Source organism: Solanum verrucosum, unplaced genomic scaffold, assembly GCF_900185275.1.
Source record: "Solanum verrucosum unplaced genomic scaffold, falcon-dt-bn FXZP01000218.1, whole genome shotgun sequence".
Taxonomy (NCBI): Eukaryota; Viridiplantae; Streptophyta; class Magnoliopsida; order Solanales; family Solanaceae; genus Solanum; species Solanum verrucosum.
In genome coordinates this window covers 193,916-214,893 of record NW_026020464.1, presented here as the reverse complement: position 1 = coordinate 214,893, position 20,978 = coordinate 193,916, and the positions used below count along the sequence as shown (strand labels likewise).

General features: G+C 27.4%; 1 protein-coding gene across 2 annotated transcripts in view; it reads left to right on the top strand.

Moving 5' to 3' along the window:
- LOC125808835 (UDP-glycosyltransferase 75C1) overlaps positions 1–14,754 on the top strand; it is a 39,641-nt gene extending 24,887 nt beyond the window's left edge. Inside the window, exon 2 of one of the 2 annotated variants that reach the window (XM_049488501.1) lies at positions 14,390–14,754. In XM_049488501.1, the coding sequence (XP_049344458.1) occupies positions 14,390–14,673 (284 nt within the window). In that variant the 3' untranslated portion in view covers positions 14,674–14,754. Of the gene's footprint in view, positions 1–13,142 lie in introns of those variants that run through there. The other variant, XM_049488500.1, reaches the window with a different exon arrangement.
- The last annotated feature ends 6,224 nt before the right edge of the window (positions 14,755–20,978 follow it).

Sequence of the window (20,978 nt, the reverse complement as noted above, 5' to 3'; positions counted from 1 at the left end):
TCAAGTGTTTTATTTTTCTTGTCCATATAATAGAAAGGTCTATTATATTTTTCATGTAGAGAGTGAATAATGTGACTCAACCGATGACCTTACTATACTTTTAAAAAAAAATGGTGATTTTGAAGGTAAAGATTGAGAAGTAAGGCATAATGTACTTTATCCTCAGTTTAATTTTTTGTTCAAAACTATTTTTATCGTTGAAACGTAATTCAAAAATATCCTAATCGTTAGTTAAATTAACATAAAATTAAGAGCATTTATCTATACTTTGAAGGAGGTGAAAATTAAAAAATTCAAAATTTTAACTCCGCTCACGCGAAGAATGTGTCTGTTGTTGGTGAAACATTTTTTGGTGTTTAGTGAGGTAGAAAACAAAGAATTTACCATGGTTTAATATATTCATCTTTATTCATATGGCCACACCTACTCTTTGTCACTTTAGCAGATTTTCCAATGCCCAAAGTAATACGAATTAACTTGAGAGACGTATTGAAAACACTCTTAAACTAGATGTGAATTATTAATTTTATTTCTAAACTATTGACAGTCTAAAAACATTTCTTTACTTGACTACTTGAACTTAAATATGCCCTAGTCTTGCATCATGAGTGAAATACATTCCTAAATTCTTGTCAAGTATAAGAGTGTTTTCAATACTTCTTTCGGCTTTTAATCAAGAGTCACATGCTCCTACAAGAGTGTGAAATCACTTGTTATGTCATGTGACAAATCGAGAGTGATCGGAGGTGTATCTAAGTTTAGTTAGTCAAGTAGAGGAGTGTTTTTAAGGCTGTCAATAGTTTAGGAACGAAATTAATAATTTGCGTCAAATACAAAATTTGTTCAATACTTCTCTCAATTAACTTATAAAAAAAATTGGTGAGCAAAAATATATATAATCTTTTTTAAAAAATATATTTTAATTAATAATAAGGCTTAAGTCATATGCGGCCCCTTAAAGTTGTCCGCATAATTCGTTTAAACACCTCAACTAAGGCTTGTACCTATTGAACACCTATGCCCCTTAAAATTGATACCTATTTGACATTTTTTTTACAATCAACCAAAAATATAAGATGTGTGTACTACACTCGTTGTGACGTGGCAATGACATGGAAAATTGATGAATTAAATGATGACATGTGGCGTTGGAGTCAAAAAAATTATTTAAAAAATGAAATTATAATTTCTATATTATTTTAATCTATTTAACTAACTAAAAAAAAATTAAAAAGAATTTTTAAAAAAAGCCCACCCATCCACCCACCCGCGGCAAACCCTCATTTTTCTTTGTGTAACTTACAGAAATAGTTATAGTTTTAGGGTTATTAGATTGAAATAGCTATAAGTATCATATTTAAAAAAAAATAGCTACACTTTGTGTTACAAAATGGCTATATCCATATATATATGTTGTTTTTTCTTTTAATACAAAAATACATTCTAATTAATTTCCCACTAAATAAGGTAAATTAGTTAATGTAACTGACAAGGCTTTTTTCCAGCCCTTAAACCCACAAATTTGGCACTTTAAATATGTAACTAACCACTACCTTTTAGGATTCTTATCCGTTTAAAAATAAAAATTATGTTTGCTCTTTCTTCTTCAATTGACGCCTAAGAAAAATACAATTCAATGGCTACCATCACAGTTTTGATTCAGCATTCCGAAAAATGGAGCGAAGAGAATTGCTATGTAGAATATAGCATTGACAGGATACTAGTGTTGAAGGAAAATGCTTCGTATTCTGTTTTATGGCGGTATGTATATTAATGAAAGGTTAATTTTTTGTGAGAAAAATAATATTTCTGATATTCAGTTGATTATGTATTCATTTATTTAAGTATTTAATGTATGTATACTTTCATATAGAATGTATAAATGAAACTACGTATTGATTCTAGGTTGTCCCGTCAATTGATTACATTTATTCAGTAAGTGATGAAGGGAAGACTTATATCGTATGCTTGGAAAAGAAGACTTGCAATTGCAACAGGTTTCAAGTTGACGGAATATCGTGCGCACATGCATGGAGGGTGTTGAAAAAAAAAATCTTCCAGATGAATATTGTTCAGACTTTTACAAGCCAGAAACAATATTGAAAACATATGAAGTGCATGTGTATCCTCTCCCTGACAAAAGTGAATGGAATATACCTGAACACATTGCTACTGAAGTTGTTTTGCCACCAAAATACAAGCGACATCCGGGAAGGCCAAAGAAGCAACGGGAGAAGTCATTTAGTGAGTTGAGTAAAAGGAAGGGTACGAATTCTTGTAATACATGTGGATAACGTGGTCATAATAGGCAGTTCATGTCGAACTGCAACACGGAATGCATAGGACCTGATACATCCCACTATTGAAGTGTTCTTTTACTTAATTATCGTTATGTCGAATAAATGAATAATTTTTTTCTTATTTGCCTTTTGAAATATTTGTTTCTTTGTTTGCTTGCTTAAATTATAAATTAACTTGAATATTATCTCAATACTCAATTTGATACTATTAATATGTATTGACACATCCAAACTACTGATAATACGTGAATATAGTTATACTTGATAATATGTTGGTGAATACATATATAAAACAATTATATTAGTGAAAAATTTGATTAATAGAACACACAACCTATAAAAATACAAAAGGAACAATGTTCTTTGTATACGCTTACATATTACTTACTTTAAAAACATAGAATAATGTAATTACTACCAATTTATTGTATGTTTATCACTTTTAAGAATGTAAGTATTCAAATTTCTTTAAGCAATAACTGACGATAAATAAATATAGTAATACTTGTGTATATTTTGATATGAAAAAGACTCTAGCATACATTTATACTATTGAATATGTTGATAAAAAAAACACACACAACTGAACAAATTGATTATCTAAAGTAGATATATATCCAAGTGTATATGTTTTCAGATGAACTTTACATTTATACAGACATATATCCATCTCTTCCTACCATTACATTGAATGAAATAACCCCAACAAAAAATTGCAACATGATCATATATAAATAGAAGAGTTGATAATGTTTGACAAAAAATAAAAATATTAGTTTTAACCATAAGCATTAAATAGAAGTTCAAAATGATAATTAGGATAAGAAACTAATTGATCCTAACAAGTTGACTATTATCGATTCTTGTGGGTGGCCTGATCATTCTGGGTGGTGCCTCATTCTCACTAATAGCACCTTCTTCCATCTTCTTCGCTGTATATTCCCACAATAGTGCGCCATACGTATCTGATGTGGTATAACTTAGAATCAAGAGATTGAACTGGAATACCTTCACCCTCACTTAGGTACTCTGCAAATGCTAGCAAATATATCCCACAATCCCTGATAAATGAGGAAAATAAATTACTTATTAAATAGGATACTGTTTTTTTAAAAAAGTATATTAAGAGAATGACAACATTTACTACAATCATATTCTTCAAAAAATAAAATGACAATATAACTCTAAATACACTAGAAGGTATTCAAAAATGTAAAGGTATTCAAAAACAATAGAAGGTATTCAAAATGTAATGGTATGCAATTTTTGATGGGCAAAGAATCTGTGATTTTGTGGGTCCTACTAGGAAATGAAGTTGATTTAGGAGTAATAGAATTGATTTGGGGATAAAGATTTTGAATTAGGGATAATCAAAGAAGGTTGAAAAAGTGAAAATAGGGAAGAGAAAGCGTGAAAAGTGGGAAAAAGTAAATTTTCTGGGTGTGAATTATATTTTGCTATTTATTAATTAAATATATCCATAAATTATAAATAAAATATAGTGTAGCTATATTATTTAATATAATATGTAGTTTGACATTTTCTGTAGTTTTTCCTTTTTCTTTCCAGTTCTAAACTGTAACATCCCAACACACAATTCCTCCCTCAATCTATTTTTCAATTGTAATCTTCTTCTCTCCAACTGGTTTTTGTACGAGGAACATGAATAATGTTTCGCCGAGAAATTACGAATTCCTATCACAATGGCCAGAAAAAATGGTGTTACTGAAATATTTTTCCGAATTACATAACTGATATTTCATAGATTTGAAGAACTCTTCATTTTTATAAATATCAATTTTACTTCATTAATGTGAATGTTTATTGGTGGATTACATTGACATAAGTTTAGGTCGAGATCGAATTTGTTGGAAAAAATAAAATTTGACCAGAAACTACCGTTCTTAGATTTGATTTTTCTTTTGTTTGGAAAGATAACAAAAAATTATACTAGTTTAAAAAATGATCAAATCACTAGCTTTTAGAAGAGAAGTGAGGATGGCGGCGACGTCACCGGAAATGGGTAGTGTTGGAAAAAGGGTTATGGCTAAAGAAGAAAGAAAAAGAAAGAGATTTAAAAAAAAAATTAGCTAAAAATTGCCCCTTCACGTGATGTATGTGTTTGCATTCTCTTTGTCATGTCAACGAAAAGTGTTCAATAGATACTCATTTTGAACAATAAAAGTGTTCAATAGGTACAAACCTTAGTTGAGGTGTTTAAATGAATTATGCGGACAACTTTAAGGGGCTGCAAATGACTTAAGCCTAATAATAATGATAATAATGATAATGATGACAATGATAATAATGATAATAATAATACGGAAAATATAATTGGCAAGACAGATTTTTGGCACGAAATGACACGAGCAACAAAAATCAGGTATTTTCGTAATTTAGGTGAAAAGTTAAGGGCGTTTGGGTAAATTCATTTATTTCGTGTACCTAAATTATCCTCAAAAGTAAAACCACTTTTAATACTTTTAAAATCACAACTGTTTAAAACTTAAACCACTTCTGAAAAGTCCAAGTTGTAATTATTATTTATTTCACACTGCCCAAGAAATTTTTATTTAATTTCATACTTTATTGAACTTTTTCATTTTTTTTGGGTAAGGTTTACTTCTATTTCTACCAAGTTAGGGTCTCCATACGTTGTCATTTTAAATAGTGTTTTTTTGTTTCCTTTTCGTTCATAATTTTAATTTGGAATAATAAATCAACAACAAATCCGAGTTGATTAAACTACCTTTGTTCAAATATATTTGTTTTTTGTCAATTTTTTTCTTCATTCACAAGAACCCTATATTTAAATATATCAATCTTCTATATATTGTAGTTGGCAAGAATGTGCAAATTTGACCATTTGACTTAGTGGTAGTTTATACCGTAAATACAAATGGTTGAACATTGAAATATTCCAATGAAGAGTGAGAGAGTAAATACATTTTCTTTCGTAAATATAAACGAATGATATTGTACCGCAAATGGTTAAAGGTTACACGATTAGTCTATAGGTCACGAGTTCGAATCCAGGTTAGCCCCCCACGTTTTTGTTTTTTTTTTTTTAATTTTTTTTGAGGCTTTTAGGATTTAAAAAATTTTAAATTTTAACTTTTATTGTTAAATAACATTGTAGAAGTTTATATTTGCTTTGTTTTCGCAAAAATTGTAGATTTTTCATTAGTATAAGTCGAATATTATTAAATACATCGTTTAATTGACTATTCTGACTAGTCGATTCCATTTTGTTAAAATTATATAAATCCAACAACAAAATAAATTCTTGATCAACAAATTAAAATAAGAACGGATGAGAGTGAAGAGTGAAGTTGAAGGAGATATAAGAGAGAGAGTAAATAATTATTAAAATGTCAAAGGTGGTTTTCTTTTGGAGGGAAATACAAGTGGTTTTGGAGCCAAAGGGACATTTTCGTCATTTATCCGTGTCTTGACAATTCGTGTCAAAATTCTGTCTTGCCAATTAGCAGTGCTCATAATAATAATAATAATAATAATAATGATGATGACGATGATGATAATAATGATGATGATGATGATAATAATAAGAATATTAATAACAATAACAATAATAATAATAATAATAATAATAATAATAATAATAATAATAATAATAATAATAATAATAATAATAATAATATAATAATAATAATAATAATAATAATAATAATAATAATAAATAATAATAATAATAATAATAATAATAATAATAATAATAATAATAATAATAATAATAATAATAATAATAATAATAAAATAATAATAATAATAATAATAATAATAATAATAATAATAATAATAATAATAATAATAATAATAATAATATAATAATAATAATAATAATAATAATAATAATAATAATAATAATAATAATAATAATAATAATAATAATAATAATAATAATAATAATAATAATAATAATAATAATAATAATAATAATAATAATAATAAAATAATAATAATAATAATAATAATAATAATAATAATAATAATAATAATAATAATAATAATAATAATAATAATAATAATAATAATAATAATAATAATAATAATAATAATAATAATAATAATAATAAATAATAATAATAATAATAATAATATAATAATAATAATAATAATAATAATAATAATAATAATAATAATAAAATAATAATAATAATAATAATAATAAATAATAATAATAATAATAATAATAATAATAATAATAAATAATAATAATAATAATAATAATAATAATAATAATAATAATAATAATAATAATAATAATAATAATAATAATAATAATAATAATAATAATAATAATAATAATTAATAATAATAATAATAATAATAATAATAATAATAATAATAATAATAATAATATAATAATAATAATAATATAATAATAATATAATAATAAATAATAATAATAAATAATAATAATAATAATAATAATAATAATATAATAATAATAATAATAATAATAATAATAATAATAATAATAATAATAATAATAATAATTAATAATAATAATAATAATAATAATAATAATAATAATAAATAATAATAATAATAATAATAATAATAATAATAATATATAATAATAAATAATAATAATAATAATAATAATAAAATAATAATAATAATAATAATAATATAATAATAATAATAATAATAATAATAATAAAAAAAAAAAAAAAAAAAAAAAAAAAAAAAAAAAATAATAATAATAATAATAATAATAATAATATAATAATAATAATAAATAATAATAATAAAATAATAATAATAATAATAATAATAATATAATAATAATAATAAATAATATAATAAAAATAATAATAATAACAACAACAACATAGCCTATCGAAAACTATTTCGACTATTAAATATTGTTGAAGTGAATAGTATGAAGTTAATACTATTCTCATTAATTTTTATAATTTCTGTGTCTTATTTTTTAACTTCTAATATGACAAGGAAAGTACATCAATTGTACACTTCCTTTCACATGCGGGTTTATATATATATATATATATATAACAACTTTTTTTAATAATGAGTGACCGTGAAATTTGAGTAATATATTATTATTCTTGTACTATATATATTGAAGTATATGTTATCTCATCAAAGAACTTAACTACATGTTGTAGATGTTATCTCATCAAAGAACTTAACCATATGTCGTATATGTTATCTCATCAAAGAACTTAATTACGCTATTAAAAAGAACATATTTTATTGATTTAATTATATTTTCAAATAATACTATGTTTTAAGTGTTTGATATATATATTATTTTGGTAACAATTAAATTCGTAGTGGTTACTTTTTAAATATGCTCAGAATAAATCTTGCTCTGATATAATAATACATAAATTATTTATAAATATAAATTACACTAAACACACCATATATTACTATGTATTAGAAGAGTCTAGGATTTACTACCAAAAGTGGGCCCCATCTCCTTCCACTTAAATAATATTTTTCAACCTTATCATGGTAAAAGTTGAATTTATTATCCTTTTCATTTAATTTTATATGATATTATTTTTTCTATAAAATCATTATATATGTTTTAATAATTTAAATTTCAAAGACATTATAATTTAACTTTAAAGATTTTATTTTATCAAAATCTTGTACATTGAAATATATAGTTATGAATTTAAAATATTTTTAAAATCATATAAAAATTTCAATAACTTCTCAAATTCCATAATATAACACTTAAATACTACATATTATATATTAATTACTATACTATAAATGACTTAAATACTCCATATTATCTATTACAATAATTAACAATTATTTGACACTTTAAATTCTATCAATGCCATATAAATTAGGATAAAAAACCTAACATATAATATTTAAATATATTTTAAAATAATATAAGTAATACTATACATTACAATAATTAACAGCTTAATTATTTAAAACTTATATAAAAAATTTAATTGAGTCTCTAAATTCTATTGGTACCACATAAAATAGATTATATAATAAACATATATTGTTTGAAATTGACAAAAAAGAAACAATAAATTACAATAATTAATAAAAAAAAACTCCACTCCAAAAAACCTATCAATTAACAACATATATTGTTTGAAATTGACGAAAAAGAAACTATAAATTACAATAATTAACAAAATAAATCTCTCGGCTCCAACAAATCTATCAATTAATGCCACATAAATTGAGACATGGCAAATAACATATAGTATTAAAAAATTAGGTTCAAAATGTACTAAAAAATACAATAATTAACAACTTAATATATTAAAGAGACATAAAAAAGGGTTAATATTTTAAATTCTGCATGTGCCACATAAATTAGAACAAATAGAGTAATAAATATTACTTTCAAAATTATGTTAAAAAAAGTACTACAAATCACAATAGCTAACAATTTAAAATATTTTTAAAATCATATAAAAATTTCAATAACTTCTCAAATTCCATAATATGACATAAATTTTAAAAAAAAGTGTTATAAATCATAATAAATAGTACAATATTTAAACTACTTTAAAAGCATTATAAATTGTAATAAATAATACAACAATTTAAATTACTTAAAATTTAACGACTTAAAAATATTTTTTTAAATGTATTAAAATTTTGGTTAATTGTCAAAACTTTACATGTGCCACATAAATTGGGACATGGACAGTCACACATATTTTTTTTAAAAAATTACATTAAAAGTATTCTATCAATTAACAATATATATTGTTTGAAATTGACGAAAAAGAAACTATAAATTACAATAATTAACAAAATAAATCTCTTGACTCCAACAAATCTATCAATTAATGCCACATAAATTGGGACATGGCAAATAACAGATATTATTACAAATTTAGGTTCAAAATGTACTATAAAATACAATAATTAACAACTTAATATATTAAAGAGACATATAGAAAATGGTTAATATTTGAAATTCTGCATGTGCCACATAAATTAGAACAAATACAGTAATAAATATTATTTTCAAAATTATATTAAAAAAAAGTACTACAAATCACAATAGCTAACAATTTAAAATATTTTTAAAATCATATAAAAATTTCAATAACTTCTCAAATTCCATAATATAACACTTAAATACTACATATTATATATTAATTATACTATACTATAAATGACTTAAATACTCCATATTATCTATTACAATAATTAACAATTATTTGACACTTTAAATTCTATCAATGCCATATAAATTAGGATAAAAAACCTAACATATAATATTTAAATATATTTAAAAATACTATAAGTAATACTATACATTACAATAATTAACAGCTTAATTATTTAAAACTTATATACAAAATTTAATTGAGTCTCTAAATTCTATTGGTACCACATAAAATGGATTATATGATAAACATATATTGTTTGAAATTGACGAAAAAGAAACAATAAATTACAATAATTAATAAAAAAAATAGTCGACGAAATTGACGAAAAAACAAATTATAAATTAAAATAATTAACAAAATAAATCTCTCGACTCCAACAAATCTATCAATTAATGCCACATAAATTGGGACATGGCAAATAACATATATTATTAAAAAATTAGGTTCAAAATGTACTATAAAATACAATAATTAACAACTTAATATATTAAAGAGACATATAAAAAAGGGTTAATATTTGAAATTCTGCATGTGCCACATAAATTAGAACAAATAGATTAATAAATATTATTTTCAAAATTATGTTAAAAAAAGTACTACAAATCACAATAGCTAACAATTTAAAATATTTTTAAAATCATATAAAAATTTCAATAACTTCTCAAATTCCATAATATGACATAAATTTTTAAAAAAAAGTGTTATAAATCATAATAAATTGTACAATATTTTAACTACTTTAAAAGTATTATAAATTGTAATAAATAATACAACAATTTAAATTACTTATTACTTAAAATTTAACGACTTAAAAATCTTTTTTTAAATGTATTAAAATTTTGGTTAATTGTCAAAACTTTACATGTGCCACATAAATTGGGACATGGAGAGTCACACATATTTTTTTAAAAAAATTACATTAAAAGTATTCTATCAATTAACAACATATATTGTTTGAAATTGACGGAAAAAAAAATATAAATTACAATAATTAACAAAATAAATCTCTCGACTCCAACAAATCTATCAATTAATGTCACATAAATTGGGACATGGCAAATAACATATATTATTAAAAATTTAGGTTCAAAATATACAATAAAATACAATAATTAACAACTTAATATATTAAAGAGACATATAAAAAATGCTTAATATTTAAAATTCTGCGTGTGCCACATAAATTAGAACAAACAGAGTAATAAATATTTTTTTCTAAATTATGTTAAAAAAAAGTACTACAAATCACAATAGCTAAAAATTTAAAATATTTTTAAAAATCAGATAAAAATTTCAATAACTTCTCAAATTCCATAATATGACATAAATTAAAAATAAAAATATATATATATTTGGGCCCCGTGCTGGCACGGGGTCCTGTATCTAGTATATATAACAAATTTGATCGAGAAATACATGCAGATGAAATTGAACTACGACCTCCTTTATCACGATTAATATGTTAACTTTACACGGCACTACGTAATACGTACCTTTTACAACTGTGACAAATTGACAAGTTGCAAAATGAAACAAATTAATATAATATTCATCATTAAAATATTCTAAGAAATACTTTAAAAATCAATAATTACAAAAATCATTATCTTTAGTTTCAATTTATGCGATATAGTTCAAATTTTAAAAGTTAAGTTGTTTAATTTTGATCGTAATGAAAATATAAGTTTTTTATATAAAATTTAAATATTTAAAAACTGCGTAAAACGTATTAAAAATTATAATAATGCATAATTCAAAATGTTTTTAAAAGTTGAAAATTTGACTAATGAAGTAATTACTTGGAAGCTGAAAATTCTCTTGAATATTCCAACATCATCTTGTCAACCTCGAATAGCAACTTTGTAATTAGTGGTATAAAATACTAAGTATAAGATAATGCATTTATTTATTTTTGAAAAATAAAACGACTGCTATTTACGTTACCAAGAAAAAAACAAATTGGCTTTAGTCAGCGCAGACGTCGTTAATCTAATTATTAGTAAATACAAAATAAAACTACATACTCCAATCAAGTACTAGTACTATATATACACACTATTGGCCCATGCAAACGTAAATCATATAACAAAAAATAAATAAAAAAAATTCTCTTCCTTTACTTTTGAACCATATAAAGATAGATTTAGAACTTAAATTTTTAATTGATAATATTTACATATTAAATAAATTTCGTAAGATAAATATAAATATATAAAATCGATTTGAATAATGCTATTCAAGTCATAGTGGCAAGATTGAAGTAAAAGAAAAAAAAAATTGCATTTTATTTTATTTAGTTTTTAAATTTAGTTCATTTTTTAGCTCAAATTATATCCAAATTAAATTAAAATTTACAGTGTCAATAACTAAAATATAAAGTTTTTTTTTTAAAAAAAGAGAGAACATTATATATATTGATGATCCATAGCATTTAATGCCATAAAATTTCCGTTAATAAAAGAAAGAGAACAACATTCCATGTGGTGGTCAATACATATTCAGTATATCATGTGACAATTATTAATGACGAATTTAAAATTTAAATGTTATAAATTTGAAACTAATTTATTATATTTTTAAAGTTACAAATCTATAATTACTAGTATGTTTATTACAATTTGAATAATATTTTATATATAAATTAATTTCTTACATTAAAAATAAAAGATTTAGATGAATTCAATAATATGACGTTAGATCAGCCCGTGATAGATGCATCAAAATTCATGCCCAGCTATAATCTCTACATTGTATCTGGCTATCCTAGATTAGGCAGTAGCTTGCTTGCCAGAAATTTTTATTTTTATAATAATTGAATTAAAAAAATAATAATAACAGAAACATATCCAAGACAACTCATGTCATGCATGACAAATTCTGAAATTGGGCTTACTGGCTACAGCATGAAAGGTATGGCTCACTAACAAATATAAAATACTAGTGCCCACAATGATTGCTATGGAGTAGTGAGATTACTTTGTCTTTAATTAGAGGTCTCGATTTTCAATTTTAGATATGGAGAAAATTTTATTAGGAATATCACTTTTAAATGAGCTTTGCATTGCACGATTCGAATTTAGGTAAAATTCCAGCGATGAGAAATTACCAAACACAATACATACAATAGTAGAATTTATTTATTTTCTTGCGTCAATTTGTTTTTCTTTTTTTAGACCGTTTGATAGAAATGTTTTTTTTCCTTTTTGGTAGTTATTTAATTTTCTATTTTTCACGTGATATATTTAAGATTAGAGAATTAAAGAACGTTTTAGTACATATATTTAATTTAAAATTTTAAAACTTAAAAGTCTTATTTTCTTTTATACATTACGTATCAAATTAAAATTAGTTAAATAAATAAAAACAAAATATTTGTTTTGCAAGTAAGATAAATAGTCACTCTCTGCGCTGTCCATTTGGTGTTTTTTATAGTATAAAATAAATTAAAAGAAAGAAACAAAAAGGAAGTACCGGCAAAATTTGTCTTCTCATCAATTTCGTCACCTCAAACGTCATATGACATGCATGTGTTTAAATTTGGTCCTCAAACATGTTACTCAAACATAGGAATGGACATGATACGATAGATTTGAAATTTTCAATATCGTAACATGCTCACCCCTTCAAACTCCTTATATATATCCCTCTAACTATCATCATATATACCACACAATAATTAAGAGTCTTACAAGTCAAAGATTTCTCTCACACAATACTAATTAAGTCTACTTTCCTTCATTTGACCTCGAACTTTGAACTTAGATTCTATTTTTAAGTTTGTGAGTGTAAAAATGGTGCAACCCCATGTCCTCTTGGTGACATTTCCCGCACAAGGTCATATCAATCCATCTCTTCAATTTGCCAAGAGGCTAATCAAAATGGGCATTGAGGTGACATTCACCACTAGCGTTTTCGCCCATCGTCGTATGGCGAAAACCGCGGCTTCTGCCGCACCCAAGGGCTTAAACTTGGCGGCATTCTCTGACGGATTTGATGATGGTTTCAAGTCGAACGTGGATGATTCTAAACGTTACATGGCGGAGATAAGAAGTCGTGGGTCCCAAACATTAAGGGATATCATTCTGAAGAGTTCAGAGGAGGGACGTCCTGTCACATCCCTTGTCTACACTCTTCTGCTACCTTGGGCAGCTGAGGTAGCACGTGATCTCCACATCCCATCCGCGTTACTATGGATTCAACCAGCTACTGTGCTAGACATATACTACTATTACTTCAATGGCTATGAGGATGAAATGAAGTGTAGCTCAAATGATCCAAATTTGAGTATCCAATTACCAAGGCTTCCATTACTAAAAAGCCAAGATCTTCCATCATTTTTAGTTTCATCTAGCTCAAAAGATGATAAGTATAGTTTTGCTCTACCAACATTTAAAGAGCAACTAGACACATTAGATGGTGAAGAAAATCCAAAGGTACTTGTGAATACATTTGATGCATTAGAGCTAGAGCCACTCAAAGCTATTGAAAAATACAATTTAATTGGAATTGGACCATTGATTCCTTCATCATTCTTGGGTGGAAAAGATTCATTGGAATCTTCATTTGGTGGTGATCTTTTTCAAAAGTCAAATGATGACTACATGGAATGGTTAAACATAAAGCCTAAATCATCAATTGTTTATATCTCATTTGGGAGTCTATTGAATTTATCAAGAAACCAAAAGGAGGAGATAGCAAAAGGGTTGATAGAGATTAAAAGGCCATTCTTATGGGTAATAAGAGATCAAGAAAATATAAAAGAAGTAGAAAAAGAAGAAGAGAAATTAAGTTGCATGATGGAATTAGAGAAGCAAGGGAAAATAATACCATGGTGTTCACAACTTGAAGTCTTAACACATCCATCTTTAGGATGTTTTGTCTCGCACTGTGGATGGAATTCGACTCTAGAGAGCCTGTCGTCAGGCGTACCTGTGGTGGCATTTCCTCATTGGACAGATCAAGGGACTAATGCAAAGTTGATTGAAGATGTTTGGAAGACAGGTGTCAGGATGAGAGTGAATGAAGATGGTGTGGTTGAGAGTGAAGAGATAAAAAGGTGCATAGAAATTGTTATGGATGGTCAAGAAAAAGGAGAAGAAATGAGAAAGAATGCACAAAAATGGAAAGAATTGGCAAGAGAAGCTGTGAAAGAAGGTGGATCTTCAGAAGTGAATCTAAAAGCTTTTGTTCAAGAAGTTGGCAAAAGTTGTTGAAAAATTAAATTTCTTGATGAGAAGTTGTTTTCCTAATTGTAATTTTCTTTTTTTTTTCACAATAAAATTAAGAGTTATATACATTGACCACGTAAAAGAATTATTATAATTTACTTTTCTTTATAAGTAAACTTACTTAACTTAGAAAATATGGCATGCAACCAGTCGGGCTCACCCTAAATTCAAAATTTTCAATGCAGAATATGAATTTACATGAAGAAATGAAAAAAAAATACAAGAAATAATAGCTATGACTTCTAAATCTTTTTAAAATAAGTTGGTTAGTGTCACACCCCGAGCCTATACCCTGGGCGGGACTGGCACTCGAGAACCAGTGTTGGCCCAAGCGAACCCTTTGCCTAGCTTACTCAGCAGAAGACTTAACAAGATAAACTCATACAAACTTAGAATGTTATAAAGAAAACATTCAACTAGGCAATAAGGCAAACTCAAGTCTCAACATCAGATAATGAAATTAAAAGACTAAGGAACTAACATTTGACTGTCTATGAAGCCTCTAAACAACTGAGATGGATGTCGGGACAAGACCCACGACGTCCTAATAAACTAATAATAAAACTGAAAGCAATAAAAGGGGTCCTCCGAAAAGCAGAGAGGCTCACCACAAGACTCTGAGTGCTCAACTGGATCAACGATTCGCTGGATCCAGGTCCTGGTTACATGTGCCTGCATCATAATAAGATGCACGCCAAATGGCATCAATACATTGAATGTACGAGTATGCAAGGGGAATTCTAAAATAAGACATAAGCTTGAAAGGAACTGAAGAACTTACCTGGCTCAACTCAACTCAAAACAACTGAACCCATTTCAATATAAAGCAGTTTAAAACAAGTGCAATATAAAGAAAAGTTGTTTAAAACATGATGTCAACTCTGTGTGTATGCAAAGATACATATAACTCTAAAATGTATGTAAAAATACAAACAAACTGTGTATATAAGAATATAATTACTTCTGTGGGAGTTGCTCTAACCAACAACCATCACTTAAGAGCTATTGTGATGATACAACGTTTTGCCTCACACTGCCAGGGCCTTCCTATACCTTGCCGAGGGTATAGAACCTGAACTACTAAGTGGATCCACTAGTCTATGCTAAAAAGCACTAAAGGAATCATCTGAAAAGTATGACCCTTTTCTACCCATGATGGCTACATGGTTTATGGGGCTGTGAGTTGTCTGAACTCTCCCCCATATCAGTGCTCAATACTACTCCCAAAAATATGATACTAGCTCTTATGTTTTAAAAACATACTTCTTTATGTGATTTGAGATAATTGCTCAAAAACTTAGCTCAAAGGCTATCGTGGAAATCAAAGTTTCCTCTCTTTCTTCATTTAGAAAGCAATTACTCTTTTTTGAAAACTAGCACAAAGGCTCTTTGGAAATCTCAGTTTCCGTTCTTATTTAAATATGAAAACATTTAAACTATTTGAGAATACATAGTCCCCATATACTTCTTTGAAGAAATGAACTTCAAATCTCTACTCTTTACTCTTTACTCTTTACTCAATTTGATCTTTAAGTCTTAAAACAAAGTTAAAAGCATTTGCAAAATACTTCTTGAAAAGACTCTAAGAACTTCCTAGACTTGGCTCTTAACTTTCCTTGAATTTGAATTTATGGATTCAAGGTTAGAATTCATGTTTCTGGATGATTTCTAAATGTTTAGAAATCATTTAAAGTAGTTAGAATCAATGTAAAGTGTTAGTACACTTTAGAAGGACTTAAATAGGCTAAACGACGAAAAATGGTGAAAAATGACAATTTGGGCGCCTCCCGGGTGCGCCGCGCCAGCCCCAACTTACTGGAGCTCCTTTCTGGCGCATTGCAGGCGCGCCGCCCCAGCCACTTTGGCACTATGGGGGCGTGATGCGCCTGGCCCTCCCCAGGTGCATCTGACGAATTTTTCAACTCGTTTTCTAATCCTAAATCATTTTAAATCGATTCCTTTTCTCAATACTTTCTTAGATTCAGATACCCAAAACATGTACACCAGAATCTAAATCGAAACAACTCTTAACATCGCTAAAACGTCTCAAGAAAACCCATCAATCACATGGAAGTTCAAGAATGAAAACAATTCAAGAACACAACTCAAGAACATCAAATTCTAACTCTTTTAGGACGAAAATCGCTGAATTAAACATGTTTGGCGCATGGGTGAATGGACCCAACTCTATGTGATCTCACATACCTCGTAGGGATCACCCCTTGACGAAATCCACGATCTTAGCTTCAAGAACTTGACGATTTCCTTGCTTCTCCTCTTCTTTTCTCTTCTCTAAAACCCTAACTCAATTTCTCCAAAGCGTAAACTGAGCAAGTTCAGTTTAGACCCCCTAAGTGATTACCAAAAACGAATTAAAATAAAAGGGTAAGGAAAAGACCAAACTACCCTTTAAAAATCTCGATTGGACATTTCCTTATTTGAACAGCCCAACTTCCAATGGGAATAACTCACTCATACGAACTCGGAATCGCGCAAACTTGGAGGCGTTGGAAAGATTATTCCAAGATCTTTCCTAAGATATCTGGAAACACAAGTAACTCATCCTGAACTAGAAGTTATGGTCGTTTGAAGTTGACCAAAAACTCAACTTTAACACACTTAACAATTTCCAGATTTTTATATACTTTCGAAAAAAATGACTATTTCCTCTTTTTAATTCCTTTCTAGTTCTTTCTAGTTACAGGGTGTTACAGTTAGATGCTTAAAACTTGAATCTATAGATTTTAAATTCTGAATATACGTTTCCACTTATTATAAATTATAATTGATTAAACTACGGACATAAATTCTATGCGTTAATTGTGTTAAAAGATTACACCATCAAGTTGATCACTTTAAATGCAACTATAAGTAATTCCTTATGCAAATATTAATCAAAATAGAATGAAATCTTCTGTGTAAGAATTCTTTTACACCGTCAACATACATAAAATTATATCTTAAATCAAATATATGTTTTAATTTTTGTCATTTTCATATATTAGTAAATAAAGACTATGCCAGGTACAATTTATTTTAATTTTTATCAATCTGTCCATTGAGTCAAAATATGAAACCTTGTGATGTGATAGATCACGGCCATGGAGAGTATAAATTTTGAGTTACAATTATTAAATTTTATTGAATCTTTTGTTGTTATAGTTCTTTTCTCATTAGGTTTTGGATGACTTATCGATTACTATATTTCCTGTTTTTATTAATTAATGTTACGTATTACTTGAAGTGAGTGTCTATCGAGAATAACTTCTCTATCTTCATTATGTAGGGATAAAACAACGTACACACCACTCTTTTCAAACATGACTTGTGAAATGACACTGAATATATTGTTATCGTTATTATTGTAGTTTAATATAGCACACGTTTATTATTTAATCAAATTGAAATAATATAAATAGTGCATGTAGTTTAATTAATTAAAGGCACATTGTTTTTATTGAAATATCAGTAGAACACTTTTGTTCAATTTCATGTAATTTAAAGAATGTTTAATTGTATTCCCTTTTATTAATAAGAAAATATTTTCTTTTCTTACATAAAAACATGATGTTTGAGCTGACGAATTGCACTCAACTACATGGTGACTAACACTAAATTATTGAATCATACAAATCTATTCTTACATCATGTACTAGTAACAACTATGGAGAAGTTAGATGAATATTCTTTTAAAATATTAAAATAGAGACTATAAAACTGCCAAAAGTTTTGTTGTAATTTTAAATGTGTCATAGAATAATGTTGGAATTTGAAAACTTACTAATTATAAAAAGAGCATTTTTTAAAGATAAATTAAAAAGAAAGTAAGTTACTTAAATTGAAACGTAGAGAGTAATAAATATATATGTGGCCATAGATTCCAAATACTTTTATTTAAAATTTATAAAGCTGGAGTTGAAGATTTTTTTTATTCGAAACTTGAAAGACAAAACCCACAACTTCTATAGCTTATGAGAGTTTATTTAAAAAATGGTGAATACCAAAGAGGAAGGTCGTTAAAATGTTTTTCAAATGTATATCAAATCATAAGACACAAGTTGTTAAATAGAGCAACCAGCAAGCTAGTCTTATACATAGAAGTCATATGTATTCATGGTTAATGGAGATTCAAACATGAAAAAAGAAGAAGTAATTAATTCTGAGGTAAGTATTTTTTTTCTATTTAGAAAGTAAGAATCTTTGTCGTTGTCGTGCCAATATGAGTAGACACTGCTTTCCTCTTTTCGGGTTCATAATTAGTATTATTGAATTTGTAGTTAAGATAATATCGTCAGTTCATTGAAAGAGAGTTCCGCTCATAAATATAATCCCTTTCAGAGAGGTTTAGTCTAGCCTTTAGGCCTTATAAAAAAAAGGAGCTTACAGGTTCATGGAATTGAGAAATATATGTCGTCCTACCGAAGCTGTATGAAATATAATGAAGGACTAGTATTCTTGTGGGAAGAAGGTACAAATCAGGCCCCTAGTCATAGAATGACGGTACCTCATAAGCCATTCTCTCCAAAGTCGGATTTCATCCACATTAAGTCAGAAAAAAAAACCAACAGAAGGGTGTTTCAGAACTTCCACTTGCGAGCACCAACTCACTATCTTCCCCTACTTTTCAAGTTCATCTTTGCAACTCAACGTTTCCTCCATCTTATTGTAACATCTCGCAAATTTAAATAGCTAGGAAGAAGCTAAGAACTTGAAATAATCATTTTTGGAAATAAGGAAAAATCTGGAAATTTGTTTAAGTTAGGAAAAATGAGTTTTTGGTCAACTTCAAATGGCCATAACTCATATCTCAAGATGAGTTAGGTATACTTCCATATATGGTTGGAAAGCAATTGGAATAATCTTTCCAATGCCACTGAGTTTGCGCGATTCCGAGTTCGTATGAGTAAGTTATGCCCTTTGGAAGTTGGGCTGCTGGAATAAGGAAAGTCCAATCCGGATTTTTGAAAGGGTAGTTTGGTCTTTTTCTTGCCCTTTTATTTTAATTCATTTTTGGTAATTACTTGGGGGTCTAAACTGAACTAAGTCAGTTTTCGCTTTTGGAAAAAGAGTTAGCGTTTTGAGAGAAGAGAAAATAAGAGGAGAAAAGAGGAGAAAGGAGAAGAACATTCAAGATTCGTCGAGATCGTTGCGTTAACTTGTGGAATTCGTCAGGGGTGATCCCTACAAGGTATGTGAGATCACATACACCCACGCGCCAATCATATTTAATTCAGCGATGTTCATCCTAAAAGAGTTAGAATTTGATGTTCTTGAGTTGTGTTCTTGAATTGTTTTCATTCTTGAACTTATATGTGATTGATGGGTTTTCTTGAGACGTTTTAGCGATGTTTTGAGTTAGATTCTAGTGTACATGTGTTGGGTATCTGGATCTAAGAAAGTATTGAGAAATGGAATCGATTTAAAATGATTTAGGATCAGAAAACGAGTTGAAAAACTCGTCAGACACACCTGGGGAGGGCCAGGCACGTCGCGCCCCCATAACGCCAGGAGGCTGGGCGGCGTGCCTGCAGTGCGCCCAAAGTGATCCCCAGAAAGTTGGGGCATGGAGCGGCGCGCCCTCGATACACTCGGATCATCATTTTTCAGCCAGTTTTTGTCATTCAGTCTGTTTAAGCCTTTCTAAAGTGTATTAACACTTCCTATTGATTCTAACTACCCTAAATGGCTTCTAAACATCTAGAAATCATCTAGAAACATGATTTACAGCCTTGAATCCATAACTTAAAATTCAAGGAAAGTTAAGAGCCAAGTCTAGGAAGATCTTAGAGTCTTTTCAAGAAATCTTTTGCAAATGATTTTAACTTTGTTTTAAGACTTAAAGTTCAAGTTGAGTAAAGAGTAAAGAATAAAGCTTGAAGTTCATTTCTTCAAAAGTATCTGGGGACTATGTATTCCCAAAGGGTTTAAAATGTTTTCACATTTAAACAAGAAAGGAAACATCGATTTCCAAAGAGCTTTCGGGCTAGTTTTCATAAAAGAGTAATCACTTTCTAAATGAAGCAAGAGGGAAAACTTTGATTTCCAAGATAGCCTTTGAGTTAAGTTTTTGAGCACTAATCTCAAATCACAAAAGAAGTATGTTTTTAAACATAAGAGCTAATATTATATTTTTGGGAGTAGTATTTAGCACCAATATGGGGGAGAGTTCAGACAACTCACAACCCTCATAAACCATTTAGCCACCATGGGTAGAAAAGGGTCATACTTTTTAGATGATTCCTTTAGTGCTTTTTTGTAACACCCCAGAAATTTTTTGAACTAAGACTTGA